The sequence below is a fragment of the Salminus brasiliensis genome, chromosome 11 (genome assembly GCF_030463535.1).
Source record: "Salminus brasiliensis chromosome 11, fSalBra1.hap2, whole genome shotgun sequence".
Taxonomy (NCBI): domain Eukaryota; kingdom Metazoa; phylum Chordata; class Actinopteri; order Characiformes; family Bryconidae; genus Salminus; species Salminus brasiliensis.
Genome location: NC_132888.1, coordinates 18,986,067 through 19,002,613, shown reverse-complemented (window position 1 = coordinate 19,002,613; position 16,547 = coordinate 18,986,067). Strand labels below are relative to the sequence as shown.

The following is a 16,547-nucleotide window of genomic DNA, read 5'->3' as shown; positions in this document are numbered from 1 at the left end:
ATTAATGCTTTTACTTACTTTGGCACCAGGTTCTTGTTTTTCTCATAAAACATCCTCAGGTCTTGGGGGCTGTTTGCCTGTGGAGAGGGCATAAGGATTTTTGTACAATTACATACTACATACTCCTGTTCAGCTAGGCAGGCTCCTATTACCACAAAAAACAGCTTAAACTTACAGGTAGGCACGTTTGTTTCTAAGATGATTAACAGGGTAGTTGGCTCAGTTGATTCATAGTATTGTACAGCAACTTCAGTCTTTAATACATCATTTTCCTTACTGTTCTAAAAACATTTTATCTGACATGGGAAAACAATAGCACTGAGCATTCCAGCCCTATTTGGGAAGACAATGCCTGGCCTATTGTGAAGAGAGAGTGTCTGTAGAATAAAAAATAAAAAAAAGCTGGCAGGCACTGGCTGGCTGACCTGAAAGGGTGGTTTCCCCACGAGACACTGATAAATAACAGTCCCAATGCTCCACAGGTCCGCTTTGGCATCGTAGTTCTGGGACATAATCACTTCTGGAGCCTAGAGGGCAGAGCGAGAAGTTTATGAGGTATAAATAAAAAGCTAATACAACCTATAAATCAATGTCTATACCAGTAGAAATAAAGTATTCTCTGACACTTCCTCTTGCTTACCATGTACATAGGCGATCCACACAGCGTGGCTGCCATCATGTTACTCTGGAGATATCGTGCGAAGCCAAAGTCAGCTGTAGAACACAGAAAGCTCCCGTCAGTATGTCTGTGTTATTAATAGCAACTTGCTGTTATTGTCTGACTTAAGCCTGCGGCACTGAGTGAGACCAGCGAGAGGAGACAATTGAAAAGCTGCATACCCAGAAATAGCACAATGACACCTAATCATCGCTATGTAGACTTGAAAGATTAAAGGGCTTTCCCCTCACATGAATACCCTGTGGAACATGTCTGTGAGCTATTATTACAGCCAATGACCAACTTCGATTACCGATTTTAATGCGGATGCCATTGATGCTGGACTTCTTGCGGCCGGTGTAGGACAGGAGGATGTTCTGGGGTTTGAGGTCTCGATGGATGATTCCCTTGCTGTTCAGGATGCGCATGGCTGCTGCTATCTGCTGCAGAAAGACCCTCAGGGTGTCCTCTCGTAGGGTGCCCTTTGCTGGGACAGAAAGCTTCGATTAGCTCTACTGTTGAGAATTCATACTCACAGAGAGTCTTTGAACCATTTATAGACTATAATACCCACATTCCCTTGCTCAAACAGCTGCTGATACATCCAGATGTCCCCTGATATTTGATGCCCATTAGCAACTAGACTGATACACCTGGATTATGCTGATTCATTTGCACACAAATTACATTAGTGGACCTGTGTTGTGTCAAACTCTGTGGAGCTAACTTAAGACCATTAGAACATCTAACACAGCCCTGTGATCTGCAGGGACCCTGTGATAGGTATGAATTTCAAAATCAGAAGCTGTTGAGGGGTATTACCCAGAGCGACACTGCCCTTGGTCCCCTGTTACAACAAAACACTATTAATCCACAAGCTGTTAAGAGGATTCCATTTCTCCCAATCTACTCAGTAAACAAAGCAATTCTGATCACAACGGATCTAATAAAAATCCCAAAACACTGGCTCTACGAGTGTGTGGCATGAACAAATCCCTCTGACCCACGTCAGATACACTGGAATTGTATAACAGAGAACAGTTGCATAATTTGTGAGTAGGGGAATTGAGAGGCTGACACACAATGTACCGTGCCGTCGTGATGTGGGCGCGTTCACCTGCATGAAACTATTACGTACTGATAACAACTCCAATCACATGGAGAGGGCTAGAGTTAAGTCTACACACCCCTCCTCTCACACACACTCGTAAAAACAAAGGTGCCTCGAATGTTTCACAGAGTGATGCCATGGAGAGCCGCTTTTGGTTCCAAAGAAAAAACATGTGGAGATGTGAGTGTGCAGAACCCTTTAAAGGTCTAAAGAACCTTTACTTGATGTAGAGTTCTTTTCCCAATTTAAAGATTCTTCCTTCTGTGGCACTCTTCAGAAGTTTGGTGGAGGACACCATATAACACGCTTAAAAGTCACAGTGACTCAGTGGCGAAAACATGCCCTGGACATGCTGCTCACTGAGAACACCACATCATCATTATGAATGTATCTCTGTGTAAACTAAGATAAGCACAAGATCAATAAACTCTAACAGTGGCTCTGGGAACGTTTTGAAAGAAGCTGGAACCAAAGTGTACGTCATCAAAAACAGACTGCATTATCCCCCCACTCCCCAACTCATCCCAAAAGTATTGATAGTATTGATGAAGCACCATCATTCCAGAGAACAAAGTTCCACTGCTCCACTAGCCTCAAAATGCAACCTGAAGTAGCTGAATGCATCCATTAGAAGGGGTGTATACAAACATTTGGACATATTGTGTATAATAAAACAAACAGTACAAAGCCAGCTGGTAAGGTAGTATCACCCTGAGCAGAACACTGAGAAAATGGAAATTGGACTTGGCAAATCTGGTAACTAAACAAAGCATAGTAAGTTCTGAACATACTGTACATCACAGTCTTGACAGCTAGCAGCTCTGAGAGTGAGCACTGGTAAGTGACCTTTGGGACTGGCCACTGTATTTCTCAACAAACACTAGTGCTTAGGACCTAAGCCATACACCTGCACTAGTTGGACACATTCACTATTATGTCACATGTTATGTCATGTAGATTTTAACCTTTAGTCCTTACCTATCTGTTTTTTTGGAAACTGAAAGTGCTTACCTTGTAAATAGTCAGCCAGATCTCCACCATTGCAATACTGTGATAGGACAAGAAACAGAAAAACAAAACTTAAGGTTTCTATTCTATACTGTTAAACTTTATAGTAAAAACTTAATAACTTTACATGAAAAGGAAAACTGGACCTCCATCACCAATATCTTCCTCAGAATTGTCCTAAATCTGTTCTTGAACATAAATTAAATAAACCCCAAATATAACATTTTGGTGAATTATTGGTGAATATCAGAATCTTTGTGACAAGGTAAGATTGGAAAATAAGGCCCAAGGTTATTGACTTTTTTTATTAGCTCTTTATTTTAAACCATACTGTTCAAATTATATTAAATCAAAATGTATTTGTCACCTACACATATACATGGCACAACTAAAAGTCAAAAGTTAATAAAAATATAAAAACATACAGATTGCAGAAAAAATAAAAATGAAAATATAGAGAAATACAAAAATATGCACACAAAATATTTAGTAAATAGAAATGTGTGAAATGTGTGAATGTGTGATATACAGGGGATAAGGATGAAGCCACAGTTATGAGAGTATAAAATGTAGTGTGCAAAAGGAAGTAATTGTTTAACATAGTTCTGTGCAATTATTTTATTCATCAAGAAATCATGGCTGTCACACATGAAAAAAAATGTTGTAGTCTTGGTAGAATCTGGTAGTTGTTCTTTAGATTCTGTCGACAGATTTTCTCCATATTTCACCAGAGGTCAATGATCCAGTGTCATGATATTAATAATGCGCTCTGTTTCCAATATTGGAGTTAAATAAATAATATTGGGCTGGTGTAATCTGATTATCAGAATTTTCCTTCTGCAGCAAAATAAGGCTTGATGTGTTTGATTAAATTTGCCTTGTGTGACACTGCACGCCCTGCGATGTGACAACTGTGCATGCACACATTGCAATGACGATGTTGAAACAATATATATGCTTTTTTGACTTCCATTGAAAGTTAAGAAGTTTTTTTTTTCCTTCCTCTAAAAACTTGACATTTTGGAGATACCAGATAAGGCTTTGAAAAGACAGCAATGCTGTTTATTATAGCGAGACATTCTTTACAAATGTGAACAGAGCTGAAGAACAGGCCAGCATGAATTACACTGGGCAACATGAAACAACAATAAGCTCTTATATTAATCTGATATGGTGATGCAGTGTTCTAGCAGAGCCTCTATTCAAAGCCAGTTAATCTCCTTATCACAGGAGATGAGAAAAGATCAGAATACTGTGTGCTCACTACACTGCCCTGTGTTCTATAAGGAAAGGTTTCGCTTGATAGGAGTCAGTTAAATAACACTGATCAGGCTGCTCTTAAGGGTCCTTGCTTGATAGGCCTCTTTTTTATTTTTGAGAGGCTCAGGTGGAGCAGGCCACAAGTGCGGTCATTGTTCATGTGGGAAATTTGGTCATTACGTTATGATAACATTTGAGTGGAAAAATCGTGTTACTGAATTACTGCTCATTTCCAAAATACACATCTAACTGCAATCACCTGCCAGAATCACAAGGCACACTCTCGGATCATTCCGACACAGTTCCCATAAACAAGAATCAGGTGGCCGCTGACTTATCTTATCAGCTGGTACGCATAAGGTGTCAGAATGATATTACACACTAAAGATAGAGCTGATATGAAAGCAGATGAAATTGTTTTCCATGCTTCTGTGAAACTTTATTTTTAGCTTGGCCACTTAAGGTGGTCAGTTTGTTTTTCTTTCAGCCGCTCTGGTTGAGCAACACCAGACAGAGTCTGTATATGGACATCAAGGACACAGGGAAAAAAGCCAGACACAGCAGACAGACACTGAATGAGAGAGAGAGAAGAAGAGCAAGAGAGCGAGAGATGAGAGACTGATGATGACAATGATGTACACAGCATACTCACCTCCATTACCAGGAACACAAAATTAGGTGTTTCCTGGAAGGGAAGAGAAGAGAAGACAACATGTTACACCTCTTGCTTTCAAATGGAAAATCATTTACCTTTACCCAAGTTACATGGAGGGAGCGTGGCAGAAGAGAACAACAATGAACACTAAGCCTTTTATTGCAATAAACACACTATAAATGTGGCTCAGTCTACTTGCCTACTCATGTTGCCAAGGGCCAAAATCCACGGTATGATCAAGTGGCCATCACAAGATCATAACCACCCTCAGACACATTCTCTCCACTGCCTATTTTAGGTTTTGCAAGTGCTGACCAGGAAAGACCCACTGGGCAAGGTGACAGATATTAAAGCTCAAAAGCCTAAACGTTAGATGCTGGCCAAACACTTAGGCCTGAGTGTGATTCTGGTTACGTATAGAGGATGTTATGCATGGTAGCAAGAAAACAGACAAACATTATTTATAAAACGCATAATAGTTAATGTTCTGAACTGTTTTTTTGACATAGATGAACAATGACATACCGTGAACATCAAACACTGTTATCTCTTCATTCAAAAGAAAGTTGTAGATACCCAAACCAAAGTTGGAAAACACCCCTACTCCAAAACCCCCAAACTCAACATTTACATACACATAGCCCACTGAAAATAGCCTTTTCGACAGCTAAAGCTGCAACAAGGTAAAATGTGACAACAACTCCAGAAGAACATGAGATTATTTATACAGGAGAGCAGCGTATCACCTCCAGACTCTGCTAGTAATGGGAATATTGGTTGCTAAATAAACCAGGCCTCATTACTGTGGCTTTTCTTGTGCCAGTGTCTGCAGAAGGTGAGCTCAAACTTGGTCTGCAACAAAATGAATTCAAGGGGGAAGCATGCAGGGACTAGCTAACACTAGCTAATCAGGGGTCACCATCTATTTTCTCCATCGTCCGTTCCCTTAAAAACAAACTGGATCTAAACTCACATCAGAAAGGAAAATATCAGATCGCACGAGAAAGCCAAACCTGGACAAGCTACTGAGGGGAAACTCACAGGACAGCATGAGCATCAAAAATTCTGTGTGCTTAATTCTGAATGCAAAATATCAGGCTTGTTAAACAATATCTGAGCATTTTTTGCCACAACCAATGTCAAATTCTTAACAGTTATACATTAGTAAATGCATTCTTTGGCATCTTTAATGGGCAAAGATTAAAATACATGGCATTAATGGAATAATCTGTCCTTGGCAGCCATAATTTACTGTTTCAGTGTGAATCATTTTCTGTTCAGGTCATGAGATTTTACCATGTCGAACAGGGCATCAAGGAAGGTTTCTGAGTTAAATGGGCTTTTTTTTTAAGTGGTAGATAGGGTTGCTTTTCTTATTCCCAGCCACTGGTAGGTAGTGAAGTAATCAAAAATTTAAGACAGAGGTGGGCTAAAATTTTTAATGGAAGATTACGCGAAAACAAGTACAACCATATAATCACTGTAACAGCCTCTCAAGGCTACCATATGTTTCTTCTGAAGATGTCCAGGCTTAGATTTTAGGCTTTCTGCTTAATGGCTACTGCTTAGGGAGTGTGTGAAATACTGTCAGGTTTCCATTCAGAAGCTGGACTGGTCCATTATAAAAGGAAGTGCAGCCATTTTGTGTGCTGTGATTGAATTTACAGGAAAGAGTGTGGCACTGGCAGTCAATGTTCCAGCTGCCATCTTGGCTTTAATTCCCCTCCACAAATCTCATTAATTCTCTCATCCAGGCTGATTTTCTCAACAGAATTATGCACCGAAAGTTGAACTCTAGACTATTCATTCCCATCGAATATGTCAGCTGTGGCTTTAGACCTCACTATTCATTTCGGCAGCAGATGGACAAACCACCATTATTCTCCACTAATGACTGCTCGGTCAGTCCCGGCTCTGGAGTTTCAACCAATCCCCCCCTCCATCCCTCCCTAAATGAGGCTGAAGCTGAGCTCCTGCTCCAGTGCCACTGTAGATCCAATAATGGGACGGGATCAGTGTTGCCTTGGGTGATGGAATAGCCACTGGGTGACCGTCCCATTGAGCCCATCAGAGTGATTACGTAAAAAGCTGTTTGCAGGAGGCCTGAAGGGGGAGGGAAGAAAAAGATCAAGAATACTGCACACTTAAAAATAAAGGTGCTACACACAAAAGAGACCAATAAAGGGCACAAAAGAGACCAATAAAACAAACCATGTTTGTTAGAATGACGTGTGAGTGTAAAAAACCTTGATCTAATATAAATACTCTTTCAAACTCAAACTCACGCATCTCTTTTACAGAAATAGTTCCTTATGGAATCAAAAGCGGTCCATATCCTTATCCTTCTATGGCACTGCACAAATAATCCTTTGTAGTGCCTTTATATTTAAAGTGTGGGAGTACATTGATAACAGTCATGTATCAGTCATTTGGTGTGGTTTCCTTCCTAAGTGAACACACTGTAAACATTGGCAAAGCATTAGTGTATGACATTCGTGACCATCTCAGGACCTGTGATTATCAGGATGTCTCTGAAAACGCATTCTGGCATTCTCACTCAATGTGTTTGCCAAATGCCTTGGGACCCCATACAAACACACTCCCCCAGGATTTAATGCGAGATGCCTGAGAAGACCTGTTGATCAAGAGTTGGGCCGGGGAAATAAAAACAACCAGCACGAAGACTGAAAGCTTGTGCTGTCTACATGCACCAACCTTTGTTAAGAGGCTGCTTCTGGACTCTTGTGTAACTAATGATGTACAGTGGGGAGAACAAGTATTTGATACACTGCTGATTTTTCAGGTTTTCCCACTTGCAAAGCATGTAGAAGACTGTAATGTTTATCATAGGTACTCTTCAACTGTGAGTGATGGAATCTAAAACAAAAATCCAGAAAAATACATTGTATGATTTTTAAATAATTAATTTCCATTTTATTGTGGGAAATAAGTATTTGATCATCTATCAACCAGTAAGAATTTTGGCTCTCACAGACATGTTACTTCTTCTTTAAGAAGCCCTCCTGTTCTCCACTCATTACCTGTATTAACTGCTCCTGTTTGAACTCGTTACCTGTATAAAAGACACCTGTCCACACACTCAATCAGTCAGACTCCAGCATCTCCACAATGCCCAAGACCAGAGAGCTTTGTAAGGACATCAGGGATAAAATTGTAGACCTGCACAAGGCTGGGATGGGCTACAGGACAATAGGCAAGCAGCTTGGTGAGAAGGCAACAACTGTTGGTGCAATTATTAGAAAATGGAAGAAATGCAAAATAACGGATAATCTCCCTCGGTCTGGGGCGCCATGCAAGATCTCACCTCGTGGAGCATCAATGATCTTGAGGAAGGTGAGGAATGAGCCCAGAATTACACGGCAGGACCTGGTCAATGACCTGAATAGAGCTGGGACCACAGTCTCAAAGAAAACAATCAGTAACACTCTACGCCGTCAAGGATTAAAATCCTGCAGTGCACGCAAGGTGCCCTTCCTCAAGCCAACGCATGTAAAAGCCCGTCTGAAGTTTGCAAATGACCATCTGAATGATCCAGAGGAGGAATGGGAGAAGGTCATGTGGTCTGATGAGACAAAAATAGAACTTTTTGGTTTAAACTCCACTCGTCATGTTTGGAGGAAGAAGAATGATGAGTACAACCCCAAGAACACCATCCCAACCGTGAAGCATGGCGGTGGAAACATCATTCTTTGGGGATGCTTTTCTGCAAAGGGGACAGGACGACTGCACCGTATTGTGGGAAGGATGGATGGGGCCATGTATCGTGAGATTTTGGCCAACAACCTCCTTCCCTCAGTAAGAGCACTGAAGATGGGTCGTGGCTGGGTCTTCCAGCATGATAACGACCCAAAACACACAGCCAGGGCAACTAAAGAGTGGCTCCGTAGGAAACATCTTAAGGTCCTGGAGTGGCCTAGCCAGTCTCCAGACCTGAATCCAATAGAAAATCTTTGGAGGGAGCTTAAAGTCCGTGTGGCCCAGCGACAGCCACGAAACCTGAAGGCTCTGGAGGAGATCTGTATGGAGGAGTGGGCCAAAATCCCTGCTGCAGTGTGTGCAAACCTTGTCAAGAACTACAGGAAACGTCTCATCTCTGTAATTGCAAACAAAGGTTTCTGTACCAAATATGAAGTTTCTTTTTCTGGTGTATCAAATACTTATTTCCCACAATAAAATGGAAATTAATTATTTAAAAATCATACAATGTATTTTTCTGGATTTTTGTTTTAGATTCCATCACTCACAGTTGAAGAGTACCTATGATAAAAATTACAGTCTTCTACATGCTTTGCAAGTGGGAAAACCTGAAAAATCAGCAGTGTATCAAATACTTGTTCTCCCCACTGTATGAGAAGAATTTAAAGAAGTAGCAATCATACTTTATATTATATAAACACTGCAAGTATAAGTCCACTGATGTAATATAGAGAATCGTGTTGCTGTTGTTGACTCTCAGAGTGCAGCAAGCTACTAACTGCAGTATGTAACTTTAGAGATACGGGCAGAATACCGCTTCTGAGAACTGCGTAACACTGCCTAACCCGATTCATATCTGTGTAAAATTCTGTAATACTACTCCACCACATCATTTCATGTGCTTCAGTGATGGTTCTGTATCTCTCAGCTCGCCCAGAAAAACGTGTCCTTTTCTGGTGGCTTAAAGTGTGAATGTCACTTCCCATTTGTAGAGGGAGCCCAAGACAATGCCAAAAGTCTCTGTAGCTAATCAACCATTAAACACAATATTTTCAGCAAATCGTAATACATAGTCTTTGATAACATAAAAAATATATATATTATTAGTGTGGCCTGTGCAAAGGTTAGGACACCTTACAGAGCCATTATATAATAACACATCCATTGGGAGAAATCACAGCTTGAAAAGGTTTTTATAGCAGCTAAAAGAATTTCTTTTTTGCAGATATTCTCTAGTTGTAAGATATTTTAAGGGTTATCTTACTTGCACAGCTTGTTTAAGGTCTAACCACAACTTGTCTATGATATTCAGGTGAGGAGACTGTGAGGGCCATTCCAAAAGCTATAGCCTGTGTCTCTTTATGTAGTCTCTGATGGATTCTTAGGTATATTTTAGATCATTATCCTGCTGTAGAAGCCGTCCTCTTTTCAGCTTCAGACTTCTAACAAATGGTTTGCTGGTATTTTGTGGAATCCATCTTTCCCTTCTCCTGTGTAACACCGCCAATGACACTGCTGCAAAATAACCTCAAACAATAAAGATCCACCCCATGCTTCATAGTTGGCAAGATGAAGCCATGATTTGTGCTTTATACTTCTAATTAATCTGTTTAATACAGTGATTTATTGTAATCATTGCAGCACTGTTTGTAGATTTACGCATAATGCTTATGGCTAATATTTTGGTATCTGTTTATTACCTCTTAATTTTCTAATCTTTTCACTGGTTTTCTTTATTAAAAAGATTAGCCTGTATTGCTGTGATATAGTTAAACAGGGGAGCCCAATAACAGGGGGAGGTTAATACAGGCTCTTCAGTGAAACAGCTGTCTCAGGTTTCTCTCTGTCAATGAAAAATATGAACGAAAAAGCAGGGGTTTGTCAAGATCTACTAATTTTAAATCCCAACCGATATATCGGTCAGGTCCTAATATGTTTCCCCCATATTTTACTGTACTTGTGCACAGATGCAAATATATACACTTGGCAAACAAACAGTGCTAGAACTGGATACGGTCTCATTGTCAGCTGAGAACAACATGAATAACACATTATCATTAACATGTACACATACTGATAAACATCTCAAACTCTGTGCTCTGTTCTCCCCAGCCCACATGAAGGACAGAAAAGAGACAAAGTGCACAGACACCAACACCTAAGAACTGCTGATAATACCAGCATGACATAAGACCCGCAAAAGTAGCATTTTCTTTGCATGCCAAAAGGCTCTCGCACTGTAACTCAATGAACTCTGTGTTACGTAAGAAGAGGTTTTAAATTGCCTGAGCCTTTTAAAAACATATGTGACTGACCATCACACCACGGCAGTACTTGGTAATTCTAACCATTCCCTGAAAAGCGCATTACACGGGAATACCAGCTTGGGAGGCTTCTGGAGACAGTGGAAAGTTGTTTCACTGGTATGTTGTTGACAGAAAGGATGTAAACGCCTGTGACGTTGTTTTCAGAACATCACGTCATAAAACTGAGAAACCTTTGAGCTTGGACTGTGTGGATGCAGACACAGGACAGGCTGTTACGAACAACTGCACCAGCAGATACTGGAAGGGCACAAACAGTGCTAGAAATGGATTAGATCTCTTTGTCAGCTGTGAGAACACTCACTCACAGCTGCTCACACACACACACACACGCACACATACACAGAATGACACAGAACCTACACACATACCCAATATACATCTCAAGCTCTGAGCTTCCTTCTCTCCAGCCCACATGACGACAGTAAACACACACACACACATAGCCTACACTTTGTGTTTTCTGAAGGACCTCTGGGGAAGGAAGCCTATGATAAACAAAAACACTTGTGACTTGCTGCAGTTCAGTAATGATTACATCCAAAGGGCACACCCTGATAGTCATCGTCCTGAGTGTTAACTATGCAGTGTATTCAGAGAGGGCCCGAGAGAGTGAGTATTCCTCCTGCTTTACTCCAGCCATGGCATGTGCTGAATCGTGTGCCGACAAGCAGCTTTCTAGGAAAAGCAAAAAAATTCCTGAAAAGAGGTCCTCCCCCTCTTTCTAGCAACCCACTCCTCATTTTCACCCCCTGCCTCTCTAGTTAAGCTCCTCCCACTCTTTTCCAAGAACTGCAGAGAGAAAACAAGACAAACCCCTCATGGCTGGGGACACTGCGTTCCACAACAGGAAGTTCAGGTTCTGTTTCGTTGAGCCTAAAGAAAAACTGCTGCACGTGTTGCTGTTTAACTTCTTAAATAAACAAACCTTGCAAGTCCCACCTGCATTGTTAAGAGACTGTAAATGTTTGCATTGGGCAAGAACTGATTACAATCAGTTCTAATAATATTCATTAGGGGTGTTACAAGGCATCGAAAAATCATGAATTTACAAAGCAAAAACTTGGCAATGTGCTAACAAACGGCCTCAATCACCAATATTTTTTTAAGAATGTTTTTACATTTGTTCCCGCAAACAAAAAACACATACCAACAGCTTTTTTCACAGCTCTGCTCTTATAATGATAGATCCTATTTATCTAACAGTCAATAAAAAATGTGCTAATGTTTCAGTTAAAATAAATTAGCAGGCTATTTTCATATGCAAAACTCCCTAAAGATCTTGCTGTAATGTTTTTATTGTCTATATTCCACAACTGTGCAAGCAAGTGTATTTTCTGACAATCCTGAGACACACTTAATAACTGAGTCAAGCTATGTTAAATTCTGAGACTTCATGATGCACTGAATCGCTTCCAGGAGAAGTTAGGATATATCTGGCAAAACATTCATCTTCATACCAGTCCTTACAGGGCTAAATTTATAGTGCTAACTCTAAGCCTATAACCCTATTGACTGTACTGTACCAGCGAGGCTATCATTCAGTCCTCTATACATTGTGTTCAGACACAAAAATATATCTGAACACTTTAACTGCTCCATTAAAGGCAGATGCAGGCTGAAGAGAGGCAGTTACCACCCTGTTATTACATAGTTCCAAACCCCCTCCAGACTGTGAAGAGCTTCGACAAGAGCCATACAGCCTTCAGCACAGACCTGTAATTAAAACTGCTGAGCAGACACCTCCAATGCACAGCCCCATTCAGAAAAAAAGCCCCATGCACAGAGAAAGGTACTATTAGCTCTAAAACCTCCAGACTGGTTGAAGAGGTAGTCACTTAGGGACTGGGCTACAGCTGCATTGCTAGCACTTTTTGCCTTTAGCATAAATACAAGCTAGCTTTCATTCACACTTCCTAAACACAGAAATGTTATCAGTGGGTCTAGAGCTGCTCAGCGTGGTGGCATGGGGCTTGAGCTCTAAATGGCTTACATTAATGAAGCCCATAGTGGGATCTAAAGCCTCCATCACAGAGAGGTGGAGACGCTAAAGGGCAAGTCTCACCATTTAGCAATCTTTAATAAGGCGGCTCAGGCAGGAGGAAAGAAACTCAATCATGCTAACGTTTCCCAGTGACAGGAGGCCGTAAACAGTCCACAGAGGCATGACTGTGACCCAACAAAGAAAGAACAGTCACGTGCCTGTGTGTTTTAGCTCTCTATCAGCTACTGTTTTCCTGGTGGCTATCATTAACACATGTGGTCCACCTGCTTTAGACATTTGACAAAGTGTCAAAGACCATCCAGTAGTTAGTTCATTCAGGTAAAACTATATATATATATATATATATATATATATATACACGCTACAGTATTACTAAATTACTATCGTATTCTTAGTACAGTTGCTTTTAGTCCAAATGTGGTGCACTTCATCCAATTACAACAATACTAATTACTCTATTTATACTGTAAAGTGCAGTTGGTCAGTGTTTCTTAAACACTGCTGAGATCCAAGATACGTTCAGAAAAGCATATTGTGTTTCTCAATAACAAAATTCATCACCATACGATAAAACATTGAAATTTAGCTTACCTCTAACACAGGGTTCATTTTGGGAGGTGATTTTTAATTCAGTCTTAGTCTTTTGACTGAAATGTATATTTAATTAAGTCACATTTGTCACACACTATAATGTATTTATCATCAGTTCTTGTCTAGTTTTAGGACAGAAAAACTAAAAACATTTTTGATCAATTAAATTTCTAAAATATTTATTCAAATTATAGCCATGCACTGTTAAGGTTTTACTATTTTAATCATGCAGACATTTGTGTTTCGCCTAGGTGTCAAATTGTAACACACACAGGCTCCTTATCTCTGTGAATCTTTTACGTTTTCGTGTCTGCATTTCAAAGACAGTCCCTTACCGCCTTTGGCACCTGCTGCAGTGATTCCAGCTGGTTTGATTAAACGTGCTCTGCTTAATGGAAAGATCGGAAATGATATTATACTGTTATTTTTTATATGCTTGTACATATAAAAAGCTCACGTGCTGCTCTTTAAATAGCAAACAGATCTAACAGTTGCACAAGCATGTGTATTTATGGCTCTTCAGCCGAGTGACACAACACGTGGTGCCGCCACAAACAGCTGATGTGCTGTTTCGCGGTTGCCTGCTAAATTCACTGTGAACACAGAAGCAGCACACTACAACAGCCAGCTGGAGCATAAACAGTACATCACAACCCAAACACAACCACACTACCTCACCCAGCAGTGTAAAAACTTCATGCCCTTCACCGTGTTTTAAAATGTGTCTCCAGGGCTGGATCAGACAATCTGCACAGGAGGAGATCATACAGAACTGAGGGGGGCTTCTCTGGGACAGAGCTGCATTACAATACAAGCACCACAAAGACTCCATTTCCATCACAAGATGCTGTGGCTGAGCTGTGACGGAGTGGTAGCTGGACAAATTCACTGACGCTGGCTGAGTTAAAGGATGAAAGCCCTAGCTTAGGGGGCCCTTCTCAGCACTGCAGGTCTGAGGTGGGAGTGTTGCATAAGGACAGGAAGTGCATTATGTGGGAAGAGTGCTACATATATAAAGGCATGTGTGTATGCACTACTCAACACTCCGATTGTGAGTGGTTTGGAAGTATGGGTCTATTTTCATTTTAAAGCACGAAACAGAAAATAGTCCACAGACTACTGAATCAAGATGAGAACAATTAAGCCCACGCTTCGAGCCATTAAAGGTTGGACTGCCTCTCACAATCCTCTCTCATTCATCCAGTCACAGATATCAGCTGAGACTGGGAGCCAGAGAAGCAGCACACATCCAGCCCACACCATACCACAGAAGGCAAAACCTTTCTGGATCAGACCATTATCATGGGTCAGCAACTCTGCATGAAATGCAGTCCGGGAACTGAAGTGAAGACTTAACTAGATAATGAAATTGACTCACTTTGTCTATTTACCAACAAATCTGTACTGTATAATCTCATTTCCTCCCTTTCAGTAACACAAATCGCCAGTTTTGTGCAATAACGAAATACAAGATGAACATTTTTTCCTGTTTACGTTATGTACCATCATCTTGAAAAACTGCTTCACAAGCATTATTCCAAATATTAATACATGTTGATGCTACCATGTATAATCTACCCAAAGCCTCTCAGTAAGTCAGGTTATATCATGTGGGATACATTCTTATATAACAGTAAAGCTGGAGCGTCACATCTCTTGGTTAATGGTTACACACCACACTCACACAGTCTAGGGGCATCATTATTTCAAGTCTGTGACAAGAGCAAACATTTAGCAAACAAAAGAGGCATTTTGGAACTTGGCAGCCACCTTCTGTCCAGCTACAGAGAAGTGCATGAACGTCATCCTGACACTTGGACTAACTCCACAGTTGACACAAGCTTACCTGAACATCATAGAGTGCTACAATGTTCTCATGCTGCAGTTCCTAAAGAGAAGAAGAAAAAACAGATGATCATAAATACTATCTGAAGAACCTCGCCAGAATACACAATGTGATAAACCTGATTTTGGCAACACACATATTTTGGCAACGCTTTACTGTAAGGGTATTGTTTACAAGGCTACATTACATAACACCTGCATAAACCTTTTATGGCAGCTGACATAAACCTACATGAACATTTATAAAGCTAATTGCAGGAAGTGTCTGTTGTCAAAGCTGTTTTTGTCAATGTAGTAATTTAATCTCAGGAAGTGTTATGAAAACTGACAATATGCTGTAATAATGCTTTTTAAATGTTTATGCAGATGTACGTCAGTTGTTATAAAAGGCTTATGTAGGTGTCAGGTAGCCTTATGAATGCTGCCAAGTCAGTCAGAGATATAAATGAGGCCACTGGTTGAAATAAGAATTGAAGTTCTCGTAGATCTCAACAATTGCGTCTTTTTACGGATAAACAAAAAAGCCAATCACGCCACGAGTAGAGAAACCCCACCTCACTGTGAAGATCTATGCTAATGCAATAGCCAGAGCAACTGAAAAATCACATTTTCCACACATTTTTAAGCCAAGTGCTATAAGCTATGTTAGTTTTTATCAGTGATTTAAAATAACTTTTCGTAACGGTAATTTGACTTTCCGGTTTGAATAGTTTGGTCTCTTCTCATTCAGAGAATAAGCCTGCTCTCATTTGTATGAAACACCTGCCAAAGATGGCCGCAGAGTGAACAGACTTGCCTATAGGGACTTGCCTATGGTGAAGTGTATCCCAGTTTTTAAGCTTGAGTATAAATAGACAACTCACCTTCAAAATTTTGATTTCCTTCCCAAGCAGAATTTGGGACTTGGAGAGGTTCTTCTTGTTAATGCTCTTGATCGCGACCTCCCAGTCTGTCTTCTAATAGACATGAAAAGAAAGAAAGGAACTGATCACTCTCCTGTGCTATCCACAATGTATAGACAGACAGCTGGGACAATTAACAAAACAAGAATAGTTTTAGTCATTACGATTCACATAGCTATTAGGGTAACTATGCATTAGCACAGATGCCCTCAACGAGCGGTCTTCTCCTTTAGCAATGCTGAAAGGATTTCTACAGGGCCGTCCTAAATGGGAATACAACATCCATTGTAAATATACAGCACAGGGTACTGCATGAATAAAGAGATTTTAGATACTGGGAGAGATGTTTAACCTAAGTAGAGAACAATGAACAAGTAAAGAACAGCTTTAAGAAAGCATCTGATCAAGAAAGAGGAGCAGCTGAGTAGAAATCTATGAATAGAGGGGCACGTTTCATGTAAATCTAGGTTA

The 16,547-nt window shown here is 40.5% G+C and overlaps 1 protein-coding gene across 2 annotated transcripts in view; it reads right to left on the bottom strand.

The window, feature by feature from the left end:
- Positions 1 to 16,547, bottom strand: part of ulk2 (unc-51 like autophagy activating kinase 2) — a 35,993-nt gene that overhangs the window by 15,162 nt on the left and 4,284 nt on the right. For both annotated transcript variants that reach the window (XM_072692075.1, XM_072692074.1), the window contains exons 2-9: positions 16,038 to 16,130; positions 15,176 to 15,217; positions 4,690 to 4,722; positions 2,781 to 2,817; positions 972 to 1,145; positions 641 to 714; positions 426 to 527; positions 19 to 77 (exon numbers count right to left, since the gene is read on the bottom strand). In XM_072692075.1, the coding sequence (XP_072548176.1) occupies positions 19 to 77; positions 426 to 527; positions 641 to 714; positions 972 to 1,145; positions 2,781 to 2,817; positions 4,690 to 4,722; positions 15,176 to 15,217; positions 16,038 to 16,130 (614 nt within the window). The remainder of the gene's footprint in view (positions 1 to 18; positions 78 to 425; positions 528 to 640; positions 715 to 971; positions 1,146 to 2,780; positions 2,818 to 4,689; positions 4,723 to 15,175; positions 15,218 to 16,037; positions 16,131 to 16,547) is intronic.